The sequence below is a fragment of the Chelonoidis abingdonii genome, chromosome 1 (assembly GCF_003597395.2).
Source record: "Chelonoidis abingdonii isolate Lonesome George chromosome 1, CheloAbing_2.0, whole genome shotgun sequence".
NCBI classification, from domain to species: Eukaryota; Metazoa; Chordata; order Testudines; family Testudinidae; genus Chelonoidis; species Chelonoidis abingdonii.
The window spans coordinates 100,206,203-100,219,286 of NC_133769.1; the positions used below are offsets into that span (position 1 = coordinate 100,206,203).

Below are 13,084 nucleotides of genomic sequence, written 5' to 3' on the forward strand. Positions count from 1 at the left end.
TCTGGTAGGTAAGGAACAAGGGAGGAATTCTCCTTTGTTTAGATTCTACGAGGGTAAGCTCGGCAGCACCAGGGAATTTGTGGGAGGGGGAAAGAGAGAAAAATCATCTGTTTCCTGTGTTTGAGTTTGTCTCTTTGGAGAGGGGGACAGGCATTCTTGGTAGGTGTGATGTAAGGAGATTGGCATCAATGCTCTCAATAGCCCAAAGAGGGAAAGTCTGGGTGAGAGAGGGAGGGGGAAGGGAAATGGAGTATTTCCCTTGCCGGTAAGACTCAGAGCTTCTGGGTCTTGCGGGTCTCTCCCAGGAAGGTTTGGGAGACCCAGAGCGCCGGGCCAAAACCCTGGAAATTTTGGATGGTGGCAGCGAGATAAGATCCAAGCTGGTAATTAAGCTTGGAGGTTCATGCTAAGCACCCAGATTTTGGACGCTAAGGTCCAGATTTGGGACAGAGGCTTACGACACAGGGCAGTTAGGGATTCCCTTTGCACCAGTTCGGGGACCCCCACCCTCTGTGTCACTTGCTTCTGGCTCCTCCTGGTGCAAGGGTGTGTTGGTGGTGAGAGGGGGAATGGCAAAATAGGCATAGTTTGACTTCTATATTTGGGGGGGCAGGGCTGGGGGCATTTAACTAGGGCCACGGGGTGGCTAATGTGCAGGAGACACCAGCCGGGGAAGAGGCATCTTGGAATCCTCAGCTGGAAACCAGCCTCGAGGGGCTCCGGGTAGGGCTGGAGCTGCTCCACTCCTGTGTGTGGGTTTCCTGTTGAGTCAGAGCCGGTCCCGGGCTTGGTCACATGGTGCTGCCAGGCCCCATCCCTGCATGGCAGCTGGCAGAGCCGAGCCAGTCAAGTGACCACAGAGGTGAGGCGAGCTGTGAGCTGGCTGTGTGAGCTGCGCCCCCTTCCCCACAGGGAGAGGCAGGAGCAACAGCTGGGTGCTGTGGGGAGGGGCTGCTGCTTTCTGGGAGGAGATGGAGGGTCAGGGAGGGGTCTGCCCGGAGGTGTGTGTGATGTGCTGTTTGGGGGGCAGCTGACCCTTTAAGTTGTGCCCCACCACTATCAATGTATACAGGTTTTTTTTGGGGGGGGGCAATGTCCCCTATGCCCTCCTAATCTTCACACTTGAATGGCAGGAACATTTTATGCTCTGCAGAGCTGCACTTGGCACAACAGCCCCTGGGGCCATTGCAGCTGGAAAGATGTAAAGCAGCCCTGAGGCTGCTCCAAGTTACATGGCTGGCTGACTTGGTCCCTAGCTAGCTCAGGGATCAGGGGAGCGTAAATAACGGTGGCTTTAAGTCACCTTTGCTATCCCCCCTGGGTCCTGAACTTCCTGCAGCTTGGCCAGATTCAAGGCTCTGACCCTTAGGTTTGAATGAAAAGAGGAGGAGGGAAGACAAGGGGGAAGAAACCAATGACCAGTGGGGCTGCCAGACAGATGCAAAAAAGCATCAGTCCTAGAAGGGTGGCACCAGGAGGGATTGAACCCAGCCCTCTTCCTACATAGCATCCCTAGGGCCACAAGCCCTCACCCTGTTGTCCTCCACTGTCAGACTGTGTGGTACCAGTGACCAGGACTAGGAATCACAGGGAGGTCAACCAGCACCTAATTTCAAGGCGGTGACAAGCCCTTATATAGCAGTGCAGGGCATTACCCCATCCACAGCTCTATCGGTGCTTGATTAGTCTCATTACAGTTGGTATGGCAACATCCATTTTTTCCTGTTCTCCTTGTGTGTGTATATCTCTATAGATATATATAGATGTAACCCTTCTGCCCCTCTGAATTTGGCAGCAACAAGGGCCGGGTTCAGTATCCAGGGGTTCTGTTTCAATAACACAATGCCAAACCAGCTCGAGCCCCCACCCAGTGACCATGGGAAAATCTTACACACATCCCCTGGGTGCCTCAAAGAGCAACGTTTCCCCTCTCGCAAGCACAGATCTCGAGTGTAGCAGAAAAAGTTTAATTACTTAGATAAACAACAAAGCACTAATTGGGAAAACACTCAACTAGAGTTCCTAGGACCAAACCTGCCCGAAAGACCACCCAGGAAATTGCGATGTGCCTTTTCCCCTGGGCTTCTTGAGTCCAGCAACCCCCAAAATCCCATTATCCCACCAATCCAAAAGTCTCTGTCCTGGGTCAGTGCAGCCCACAAAGTTCAGAGTCATCTGTAGAGGTCCCTCCCCAGCCTGGGGGTAGAAGGGGCATCTTACGTGGTCCGGGCCAAATGCCCTGCCCTCTCCGTGGGATTCTGCTTCCAACCTTCTCCACGAACTGCTCTGCTTACCAGGCCACATCCATTCTGCTCCTCCAGCCCGTCCTCACAAACTCTTCTACTCCACCAGCGTGTCCCCGTAGTAGCTGCCTGCCAGTTGTCCCTAGCAACTGCTCACGCTCTGCTTGCTCTGTGGCACTACCACCTGTCGCCAACAGCTACTCCAACTCCCTGCCAGTGCTATCCAACAGCTGTCCCGTGATCCGCTCCAGCCGTCCACTCCACCAGCTGCTCTGTTCCACAGTATAGCTTCAGGCTCCCCCACTAGTTAGCACAGTACTCAGTGCTCTCAGCTCAGTAATTTCTGCTCTTTTGTGATTTCAGCTCTTAAAAGGGGAGCCCCAGTGCTAGTGCACCATTAGGCCAAAGTGAGTTCAGCTCAGCAACCTGTATACAGATTCTTAAGGGGGGAAAAAAAATCAATTCTGACATTCCACAGTAGAGAGAGGAGGGGGTGAAATTGGTGCTTCTGGCTCCACAAGGAGACTGCACCACCAGGCACAAATACCTGTCCCTAGCCTTTCTCAATTCACTGGGTTTTGGAACCCATGTCCCTTGTCTAGCAAGTACCACCCAACTGAGGTTGAGTCATTTCTGTCACAAAGCAGTCCCACAGCTCGGCAGTCTGGGATGGGGTAAGCGTGCCTATGCAAATACACTCTCTGAAATTTTTTCCACCAGATGTCAGGGTAGAGCTCATCCTGACTCTGCTTACATAGATATTTATCCTCCTACTGTATTTTACATTCTATGCATCTGATGAAGTGGGTTTTAGCCCACAAAAGCTTATGCCCAAATAAATTTGTTAGTCTCTGAGGTGCCACAAGTACTCCTCATTTTTTAGAGATTCCCCAGGACAAGAAAAAGGCTGCTTTTGTTAGATATGACAGCAATATCTTCAGTGACTGGCCCCGGGCACCCTTTGGCTAGCACCTTTTAGAGACGATGGGTGTTTGCCCGGATGTGGTTAATGATTCTGAGAAAGCAGTTTGCTCACCACCCACTGAGTGCCTGTAACTCATTGACCATCGGAAGCATCCGAGAGATGCCTGGATTCAGCCACTCCCTTGGTAGACCAGGCTTCTGATGCAACCTACTGAGTTTTAAAATACAGCCACTTTCCATCTCCCAGTGACCCCAGGGTCTGGACAGAGCTGATAGCAGCTGCTTCTGCAACCTGACACCGAACACTGTCTCAGTCTCTCTCTCTCTCAAGGGAATGCTACTGGATGTGCAGATCAGGTGCAGCCCACAGGCTCCTGGGAAGCTGCCTGCACGGTGTTTGCCACCGTAAAGCTTGAGCACCCAGACTTGAAAAGGAATGTCAAGTGACGTAAGTGCCAGGACAGGAGGTACGGGCATGCAACAAAGCAACCCACATCCTGCCAGAGAGTCGTTGGGGTGGCTGGCGAGGTGAAGATCACCAAGAGGCTTTGTGGAGGGAGGGCAGGTCAGTGACCGTGCAGCTGCCTGGCTCTGGAGAAAAGGGAGCCCTGAGCTGGAAGTGCTCTCTCTCCAGCCCAGAGGTCAGGTTTACACCCCACTCTCCGCCCACCTGGCCAGATTCTTCTCTCAGAAAGGAATTCACAGCTCGCATTCCTGGGCAGGAAGCAGGGGTGTCAGCACTTGTTTTTGCTCAGGCCTTCTTGCATTCCTGGAGGAAATCTGCCTTGCCACTGTTGCTTGGTCATGCCAGGTGTGTGGTGGGGGTGGTAAGAGAGAGAGGGAGAAGGAAAGAAAGGCAGGAAGCAGAGAGAGGTGAGAAGCAGCTGGCTCCAGTGGTTTGGAACCCTGCTATTTGAGTGATTGCTCTCCTTAGCTGGCACTGTGGCATCGGCCATCAGCTGAGGGACTGATGTGAACAGCCCCCCTGGCTCAAACAGGAGGGAGCCAGCAATTTTCAGTGCTGGGACTCTGGACTCTGCAAATCCCCTTACAGGCCCATGCTTGTCGACCTCCAGGGCATACTGTCTTCCTACCAGGGCTGGGCACAAGCAGCTGTCTGGTAGGGGGTCGAGGTCCCTTTTATTTGGATGAGGGGCGAGTTTGTCTTGTATTAACATTGTATCAGTTTGTAAAGTTGGGAGGGGGATAGGCTGTGACTAGACACTAGTTTGTTGTTTTGCACACTATGCGATCAGAGACTGTGAAAGAGAAGGGGCGGGGAAGGGCCTGGGACACACCTGCTGGGATTTCGATACAATCAGAAACCTGCCTGGGGGAATACAATCCAGACTAGATTCTTGCTGTGTGACACAAATTAGCGTCAGCCAACCAGAGCAGGAGTATGAGTCCCAGATCCCACCCATACTCCATTCCCAGCCCAGATTAGGCACTTGGAAAGGAGACTACTGAGACACAGGGACTCTTGCTGCTCAGATTGGGAAGGCAGAGGGGAATTTACGGGAGCAGAAGTTTGATCCAGCGGTTGGCTCTGGCAGTGTCCTTTTGGCATGATAGGTAAAAGAGCCCTGATGGCCATGGGCAAGTGGCAGGCGAAGGGAGATGTTAGTGTGTGGTGTTCTTGTACTAATCCAATTGAGTGTGTGTGCAGGGGGAGGGTGTGTGTGTGTGTGTGTGAAATCTTCCTCATTTAGGACTTTTAAAGGCAGACTGTACAAACCACTAGCAAATGGACCTATGCCAGGACAAACATGCATTGGCAGGGGTGTGTGTGTGTGGGGTGTGTGTGTGTGTGCTAGATGATTTAATGACTGTTGGCTGGCTGCTTTCTGTGATTCATGGAGTTTATTTCAGGCATCATCACAGCCCTGCCCTGAAGGCACCTCGCCTCTGCCTATGGAGCTGCTCTTCGCTATTTGTGCAGTGGGGAAGACCTTCCTCTCCCAGGTCTGCTGGTTTTGTGTGTGTGTGTGTGTGGGGGGCGATGGGAGACAGGAGAAGGAAATTCAGTCTCTCTGTTCGCTCAGACTAGATAATGTTTTTATAGACACCACGCTGCCCTCCCCTGCCACCTGAAGCAGTTCAGCTCAGCCCTGCCTGGAGGGGGTTATGGAGGACGCGGGGAAAGGGAATTCAGCCTCCAGAACTAGCCTCAGTCTTACTCCTGTGACTGCTTGTCAGGAAACTGGTTGCATATTGAACAGTCGCAGGGCCCCCACTTGGATTTCCTTAGTGAGTGGGTAATTCAAACTCTCAGATCAATTCCCAGGAAGCGGAGTTCGACCCAGCAGCCAAACCAGCAGTGCCAGTGCTTGCCCATTGGGGGCCCTAAGCAGCAATATTTTTGAGTCCCCCCACCCCAATACAAAATCAGGCAAGTTCTTATAATAAAATGGGAATAGGAGGTACCCACGAGCTGCTCAGGGTCATAAGCAATTGCTTAGTTTGCTTATGCCCAGCGCCAGCTCCGCAAACCAGTTTAGGAGCCAGCACACCCTTCAGGGTCTGCTGTTAAATTCCCCTTCTGCACAGTTCTGTCTCCAGACAAATAAATGAATCACAGGTGCAGAATAGAACATTAGTTGCAACAACATTCCCCCCCAGGGCCTTCTAGCTGATAGGAAGACTGCAGGTGATTTGTCTTCTAATTATCCCAAGTGCAACAGGCTAGAGATAATTAGCTTTGTTCTTGCTGGATTAACTCCTACTGAATTCTCAAACTGACACCCTTGCTGTGCTGTTTGCTATCATTTAGCCCCCAGTTTAGCAAAGGATGATTCCATTCTCGCCTTGGGATCCGTAGAGGAGGTGGTGAACTTTGCCTAAGGTGGCATATTGTCTTGGGTGGCCTCTCCTTCACCCTCCATTTTTGATGCCCCAGGTGGGTGATCACTTTTTGATCCTTCTGGACAGTTCTGGTATTTAAGATGATTGATCTGCCATCTGGGCCTGAAGAGCTGATCCCTAGTGCCACTCCATGTCCATGACTCCCCACTGTCACAACACAACTTCTTCCCCCTTCCAGGCCCTGAGAATGCACCAAGACAGGCTGACAGCCCCTCACAGGAGGAGGAGGAGGAGGTGTTGTGGGAGAAGATTGAGAGTGCGCGGCACCAGCTGACCCGATCCTTGAACCCAGCAAAGCTGACCTCCTACCTGCGCCAGTGCCGTGTGATAGACGAGCAGGATGAGGAGGAGGTGCTGAGCTCATGCAGGTTCCCATGCAAAAGCAATCGCACAGGTAGGAGAAACCCGCTGCGACAGATTGCTGTGTGGAGCCCTTCTTTGCCCAAGACACCTCTGCCATTCAGTGGTGAGACCCACCATCACTGCTTCCTACAGTCACTAACCCACCCCACAGCCAGCGCTCCGGCCCTCTTCCCTCCAGCGACTGCCCCCACAGCCAGCGCTCTGGCCCTGTTCCTTCCAGTGACCTCCTCCCACAGCCAGCACTCTTGTTCTGACTGATGCCTACAGCGACCTCCCCCCCTACAGCCAGCGCTCCCGCCCTGTTCCCTACAGTGACTCTCCCCCCACAGCCAGCACTCCTGCCTCATTATCTCCAGCAAGCCCCCCAACAGCCAGCGCTCCTGCCCCATTCCCTACAGTGACTCCCTCCACAGCCAGCGCTCCTGCCCCATTCCACACAGTGATGCCCTCCCCTCTCCAGACAGCACTCCTGCCCCATTCCCTCCAGAGATTCCTCCCATGGCCAGTGCTCACACCGCATTCCCTACAGCAACTCCCCTGCCCTGCAACCCCCCACAACCAATGCTTCCTCCCTGTTCCTCACAGCGAGCCCCCTGCAGCCAGTGCTCCCACCTCGTTCCCTCCAGTGAGCCCCCCACAACCAGCGCTCTTGTTCCGATGCCTACAGTGACTCTCTCCTGCCCCACAGCCAGCACTCCTGCACCTTTCCCTAAAGTGACCCCCCCCAACCAGCACTCCCACCCCGTTCCCTCCTACGACTCCCCCACAGCCAGCGCTCCCAACTTGTTCTCTACAGCAACTCCCCCGCCCCCAGCCAGTGCTCTCGGTTCATTCCCTCCAGCGACTGCCCCCATAGCCAGCGGTTCTGCCCCGTTTCATTCCCTCCAGTGACTGCCCCTATAGCCAGTGGTCCCACCCTGTTCCCTACTGTCCTGATCTTAAAAGTGGGAGAAGCTGGTGAATTCGCTCCTTGGTGCAGTGATGTCATTACACCTGGTTGCTCATGGGTTTAGCAGTGCCTTACTCCTGTGTTGCTCTGTCTCTTTTAGGACACTTGATGGATATCCTTCGATGTCGAGGAAAGCGAGGCTACGAAGCCTTCCTAGAATCCCTGGAATTTTATTACCCAGAGCACTTTACCCAGTTGACAGGGAAGGAGCCAGCACAGCGCTGCTCTATGATCCTAGGTAGAGATGCAGCCCGCTTCTCCCTCCCTAGCTGTGCAGTGGCTTAGAGAAACCTGTGTGTGAGGAACCCAAGCACCCTGAACCCTGGCCTGGGGAGAGCCCTGTGTGTGTGAGGATCCCGGGCACCCTGAGCCCCCAGTCAGGGAGAACCCTGCTTATGTGAGGATCCCGGGGCTCTGAATCCTGGGTCGAAGAGATCCCTGTGTATGTGAGGGACCAGGGCACCCTGAACCCCGTGTCGGGGAGAGCCCAGGGTATGTGAGGAACCACGCACTCTGTACCCTGGCTTGGGAAAAGCCCTGTGTGTACCAGGAACTGCGGCACCCTGAACCCTGGTTTGGGGGTACAGAGTGACTGAGAAGTCTGTGTTCCAGATCTAAGACAGGGTGTTAGTTGTCCCTCTCTCAGCACCCAGGAATGTTTTGCCTTTCTCTCTTCCAGATGAGGAGGGCCCTGAGGGTCTGACCCAGTTCCTCATGTTGGAGGTGAAGAAGGTGAGGGCACAAAGGAAAGAGCACCTGGTGAGAGAGCACCAGTTAAAGGTGAAGAACCAGGCCCTGGAGGAGGAGCAGACCCGGCTGAGGCAGAAGCTGCAGGAGCTGCTGAAGATGCAGGAGCGATGCCAGAGGCTGCGGGAGGAGTGGGAATCCAACAGCATGGAGCTGCTGCGGCTGAAGGATGAGAACTACATGCTGGCCATGCGCTATGCACAGCTGTGTGAGGAGAAAAACCTGGCCGTGCTGCGGAGCCGGGACCTGCAGCTGGTGGTATGGCAGGGTGGGAGAGTGGGCACTTGGCGGTTAGTGGGTGAGAGGAGTGCTTATTACGGAGCATGGGCATGGATTAGGCTGCAGACTAGGGTGTGATGGGTGTTCGTCTCGGGGTGTGTGTGGAAGGGCGAGTGTGTACGTTCTGTGTTGGTACTGCAGGCAGGATGAGTGTTGGGGAGTGGGGAAATGAATGAGTGTATGTGTGCTAGTGGCTGAGGTTGTGTATTTAATGTGTTGTTGTGGGTATTAGTGTTTCACTGAAAATGTGTGTGTTCAGTTGCATATTGGTATGTGATGGTGTGTTTTAGTATGTATGTGTATCAGACATTGCTCTGTCAGCGTGTCTGTACGTGTAATCTCTGCTGTGTATGCTTGTTGTGGTGTACTGCATATTGCTGTGTGTGTACTGTGTGTCCTCTGGGTGTTGCTCTGTGTGGGTTGGTGTTATATTTATTCTCTCCACTTACATAACGTCCATATCCATTTCTCTGTAGCAGGGAGCATGGGTGTCTTGCTGTGTGTGTGCACTAGGCTCTGGGTTCATCTGTGCAAGGTGCTCTGGACTGCTTGGTACTGGGTGTGGTTACTGAGGCGCCGGGCACAGAGTTCACCCTACACTTCCTCTCCCATCAGATGACTCCAGGGAGAAGGAAATCATGACATATGCCCTGGTTACCATGCTTTCACCTCCAGCAATTACACACCCACTTCCTCTGTCTCAGATAGGACGGCTGCACCTTGAGTTCACCTATTTATAACCCTGTCCTTGGTAACACCTGTTCCTTGGGTCATTCCAGTGCCAGGCTCCCACACAGCCCTGCCGATGCCCCTCCCTGTGGTGCTGCCCGCCCCCCAGGCTGTTTAGGTGCTGGGCCCCCATACATAGCCCTGCCCATGGCCCTCATGTCACTTTAGCCCTGCTCACACTCTGCTCTTTCAGTCCTGGGATCCCCACACAGCTCTTTCCCATGTTCCTCACTCTTTTTTGACCAGCATCCCTCTGCTATAGCAATCCTAGGCCTCTTCTGAGCACAGGCAGCTGGATTGTTTGTGGGTTTGGTAATATGGACAAATACCCATCAGAGAGTAGGGTGAGACCCACGGTCACAGTCTGGCCCAGCCCCCTTCTCTGGATGGACACCAAGATGTGATGAGTGGACCCAACCGCTGGATCCCATGTGCTGCTAAACTCCCTGGGCCTGGGTAGTGACTGGTCACAGTTCCTAGGTCTGGGTCTCTCAGGGTGTGTCTACACTGCAATAAAACGACCATGGCTGGCCTGGCTGGGCTGCGAGGCTCTAAAATTGCAGTAGATATTCAGGTTTAGGCTGAAGCCTGGGCTCTGGGATCCTCTCCACCTTGTGAGATCTCCAAATCCAGGTTCCAGCCCAAGCCCAAATGTGAACACTGCAGTTTTATAGCTCCACAGCCCCAATCCAGCAAGCCCAATTCAGCTGACTTGGGCCAGGCACAGGTCTTCTACTGTAGTGTAGACATACCTTCTGTCATGCTCCTGGGTGCAGACCCCTTGTCTGACACCTTTCCTGGGCAGTAGGATCCTGCAGTTCAGCTGCCTAGACTCCAGAACCAGTGCTCCACCCTCCTGAGCTCCCCGCCCCTTGCTTAGATACATTTCCCTAGAGCCCACCAGACTATGAAAGCTCTGGTTTCTTGATTAACCCCTTCAGAGATGACAAAAGAAAGGTAGGAACACAGGCTTAGCATGGGAATTTCTTAGCCACAGAGCCTTTACTCTTTAACAAAGCATGCTCAGCTGAACTCAAATAGTTCAGAACACAGCCATGCAACTCTGATCTCACCCTGTCTGAGTCCTGGGTTTAGTCAGCATCATTCAACTAGTCAGCCCTTCCTGCCTCCTTAACCTGGTCTTCTGATAATGGATGGGGCCTTGCTCAGTGAACCCCCTTTCTGAAATATAGCCTCTATTCTCTTTTTGGTCAGGTGGCCAGCAGAAGAAACTGCAGTTCTCCCAGCCATGTGCTCTAGCTGGGAAATTCCAGCTCCTCCTCGCCAGTCCAACTGCTGTGCGAGGAGGTCATTGCTCCAGGGGCTTGCCGGTCATTGAGAGACAATGAAAGCTGATGGGGCTGGATTGCTCTGTTTTAGCTTCACAGAGTCATTCCAGTTGGTGCCAAGGACCTACTACCAAATGGATGCTCTAATGCACAATGGAGGTTGCAAGACAATATGACCATTACAATTCAAAGTGGCAGTCACTTAAACTGGGGCTCACAGTTTCGTACAGACCTAGCCTACTCTCTTGCCCACCAGCCCCTTTTGAGAGCTAAATCAGAAGAGATCCCCCCCACACCCTTTAGCTGTGCAAGGCTTTCCCCACTGTGTTGTCTCAGCCTTTGCTCTCATTACTCCCAAACCCTCTCCCTGTGTGCCAGCCTCCCTGCTTCGCCCCATGACACCTAAGGCAGAGGCAGTGGGCATGAGGCTGTCTTTGTTCTCCCTGCCCCAGGTGGACCAGCTGAAATGTAAAGTTAGCAGCCTGGAGGAGGAGTGCAGGCTGCTGAGGAAACATGTGTCCGCAGGGCCCCAGCGAGAGGCAGAGGAACGGGGTCAGCCTGACACAGTGCCTGAGCTGCAGGCCGAGAACCAGAGGCTGATGGCCTCACTCCAGGAGCTGCAGAGCATGCTGCAGGTACCAGCGTGGACAAAGGGAGAAAAGCATTGGTGGATTAGCCACTGGGCCAGTGGGGCCCCTGACAAAATGGGTGCCCCCATGCCCTGCCACACTCTGCCCTATGCTCCTGCCGGGGAGTGGGGGCACCGGAGGGCAGGAGGAAGAGAAGATGGATTGGGGGAGTAGGACTGCAGGCAGAAGGGGTAGGGAGGGGCCGCCACTTGCTCTGGCCCAGGGCCCTACAACCACCTAATCTGCCATTGAGAGAAGGCTGGGTGACCCTGACTCCTCCATGGCTGGACTGCCAGTGGGGCTGAGAGCTATGTCCTGCATGGACATAGTCTCACCCTAACATGGAAGGGCTCTGGAGTGAGAGAGGGGATGGGGCTGAGGCCCACCCCCATGTTTCAGGTAGGGATGGAAGAAACTGAGGTGGTGCTGAGCCCCCTGTCAGGTCACGTTGTTAAGGAGGAGCCGGAGGAGCTCTGGGAGATGCATTTGGAGAGGGTCTGAGGGAGTGGGGTGGAAGGAGGGAAGATGATGAGGGATGAATAGGGTTACTGAGTAGAGACTACATGGAAGGAGTGTGTCCCTCTCTGGGACTGAGCAGTGCTGAAGGCAGTCAGCCTAGACTCTGCTCTCCTCCACTTGGGAGTGTTTTCAGTACAGCTGTTTCCACGGTGGGGAAAACCGATACAAAGCTTAGATTTATTTACAGAGTCTAACAATAAGCAGAGGCTATAGCCAGAGACACCAGACTAGAAAGGAAACCTGGCACCAAGCATGACAGAGTAACAGCCCCCAGGACAATGGGATAGAAGGACCAACACCCAAGGGCATACTGGAATAGCAAACTAAACCCTTGCTGAATTCTGAACATCAGCAAGGGCCCTGTCTAAAATCGAACCCTCAGATTCTCTGGGTCCCTGTCTCTGGTTTGGTGCTTGGAGGATCCTTAGTAGTCCAGGTTTGCAGATTCACACCTGAGGTGAGGTAACAGGACCTTTATGCTAAGTCAGAGGAACCTGAATAGGGCGGGCCAGAGGGCCATGGCCTCCCCATTTTTTACTAGCCATAAGGGCAAGTGACTGTGGGCGAGAGGAGGAGAGGAGCGAGTGGTGGGTGGGATGGTCAGGGGAAGAGGCAGCATGGGACCAGGGCCTCAGGGGAATGGGTGGTGTGAGGGCAGGGTCTTGAGGAAGGGGCAGTGTGAGAGTGAAGCTTCAGGGGGAAGGGGCGGGGCCACAGTTCAGGCACTGGTGGGGTCCCCCCCACTTTCAGGGACCTTCTGCTGCTCCTGCGCTAGGTACTGAGGGGACAGGCTTGTTGTTATGGCATTGGACTGGGACTCAGGAGATCTGGGTTCATTTCCTGGCTTTGCCACAGATTCTGTGTGTGACTGGAGGCAAGTCACCTGATCTCTCTGTGCCTCAGTTTCCCACAATAACCATTCCCTTGTCTGTTCGGAGCGTGAACTCTTCAGGGTGGCACTTAGCACAAGAGGGCCCTGATCTCAGCTGGGTGCTGCTGTAATAAAGGTGGCCATAACAACACTCAACTGTCAGTCCCCTTAGCAGATGAGTCTGAGGCTTCTCCTAGCTGGGAGCATCCCTTGGTGCCTGTGGTTAGGCTACTCTGCTCTCTCATCTTCTAGGCAGCAAATGAGGCCCAGGTGCCGGGCTCCCAGCGGATCCTCCTAGACATTCTGGAGCATGACTGGAAGGAAGCACAGGATGAACGGCAGGAGTTGTGCCAGAAGCTCCACTCCATGCAGAACGAGCTGCAGAGGGCTGAGGAACTAAGGGATAAGGTATTCCCCCTCTCCCCCCGTACAGCTGAAGAGCGAGGCCTTCTGGAGTGGGGATATTTGCCCCCTGGTAGGAGTGACACTCTGATTCCTGTCTCCAGTACCTGCAGGAAGTGGAGAACCTGCAGCTGAAGCACCAGACTCTGCAGAAAGATTGTGAGCTGTACAAACACCGGATGAACACAGTGCTGTCTCAGCTGGAGGAGATCGAGAAGGAGAGGGATCAGGTGAATTGTCCTCCCATCCAGAGTCCCCTTCCCCAGTAGGAGAGT

The 13,084-nt window shown here is 53.8% G+C and overlaps 1 protein-coding gene across 1 annotated transcript in view; it reads left to right on the plus strand.

The window, feature by feature from the left end:
- The first annotated feature begins 795 nt into the window (after nucleotides 1-795).
- The window catches only part of CARD10 (caspase recruitment domain family member 10), a 28,022-nt gene continuing 15,733 nt past the window's right edge, over nucleotides 796-13,084 (plus strand). The window contains exons 1-8 of the mRNA XM_075063819.1: nucleotides 796-862; nucleotides 6,154-6,426; nucleotides 7,445-7,582; nucleotides 8,024-8,349; nucleotides 10,841-11,023; nucleotides 11,919-11,993; nucleotides 12,660-12,815; nucleotides 12,914-13,039. Of these exons, the coding sequence (XP_074919920.1) occupies nucleotides 796-862; nucleotides 6,154-6,426; nucleotides 7,445-7,582; nucleotides 8,024-8,349; nucleotides 10,841-11,023; nucleotides 11,919-11,993; nucleotides 12,660-12,815; nucleotides 12,914-13,039 (1,344 nt within the window). The remainder of the gene's footprint in view (nucleotides 863-6,153; nucleotides 6,427-7,444; nucleotides 7,583-8,023; nucleotides 8,350-10,840; nucleotides 11,024-11,918; nucleotides 11,994-12,659; nucleotides 12,816-12,913; nucleotides 13,040-13,084) is intronic.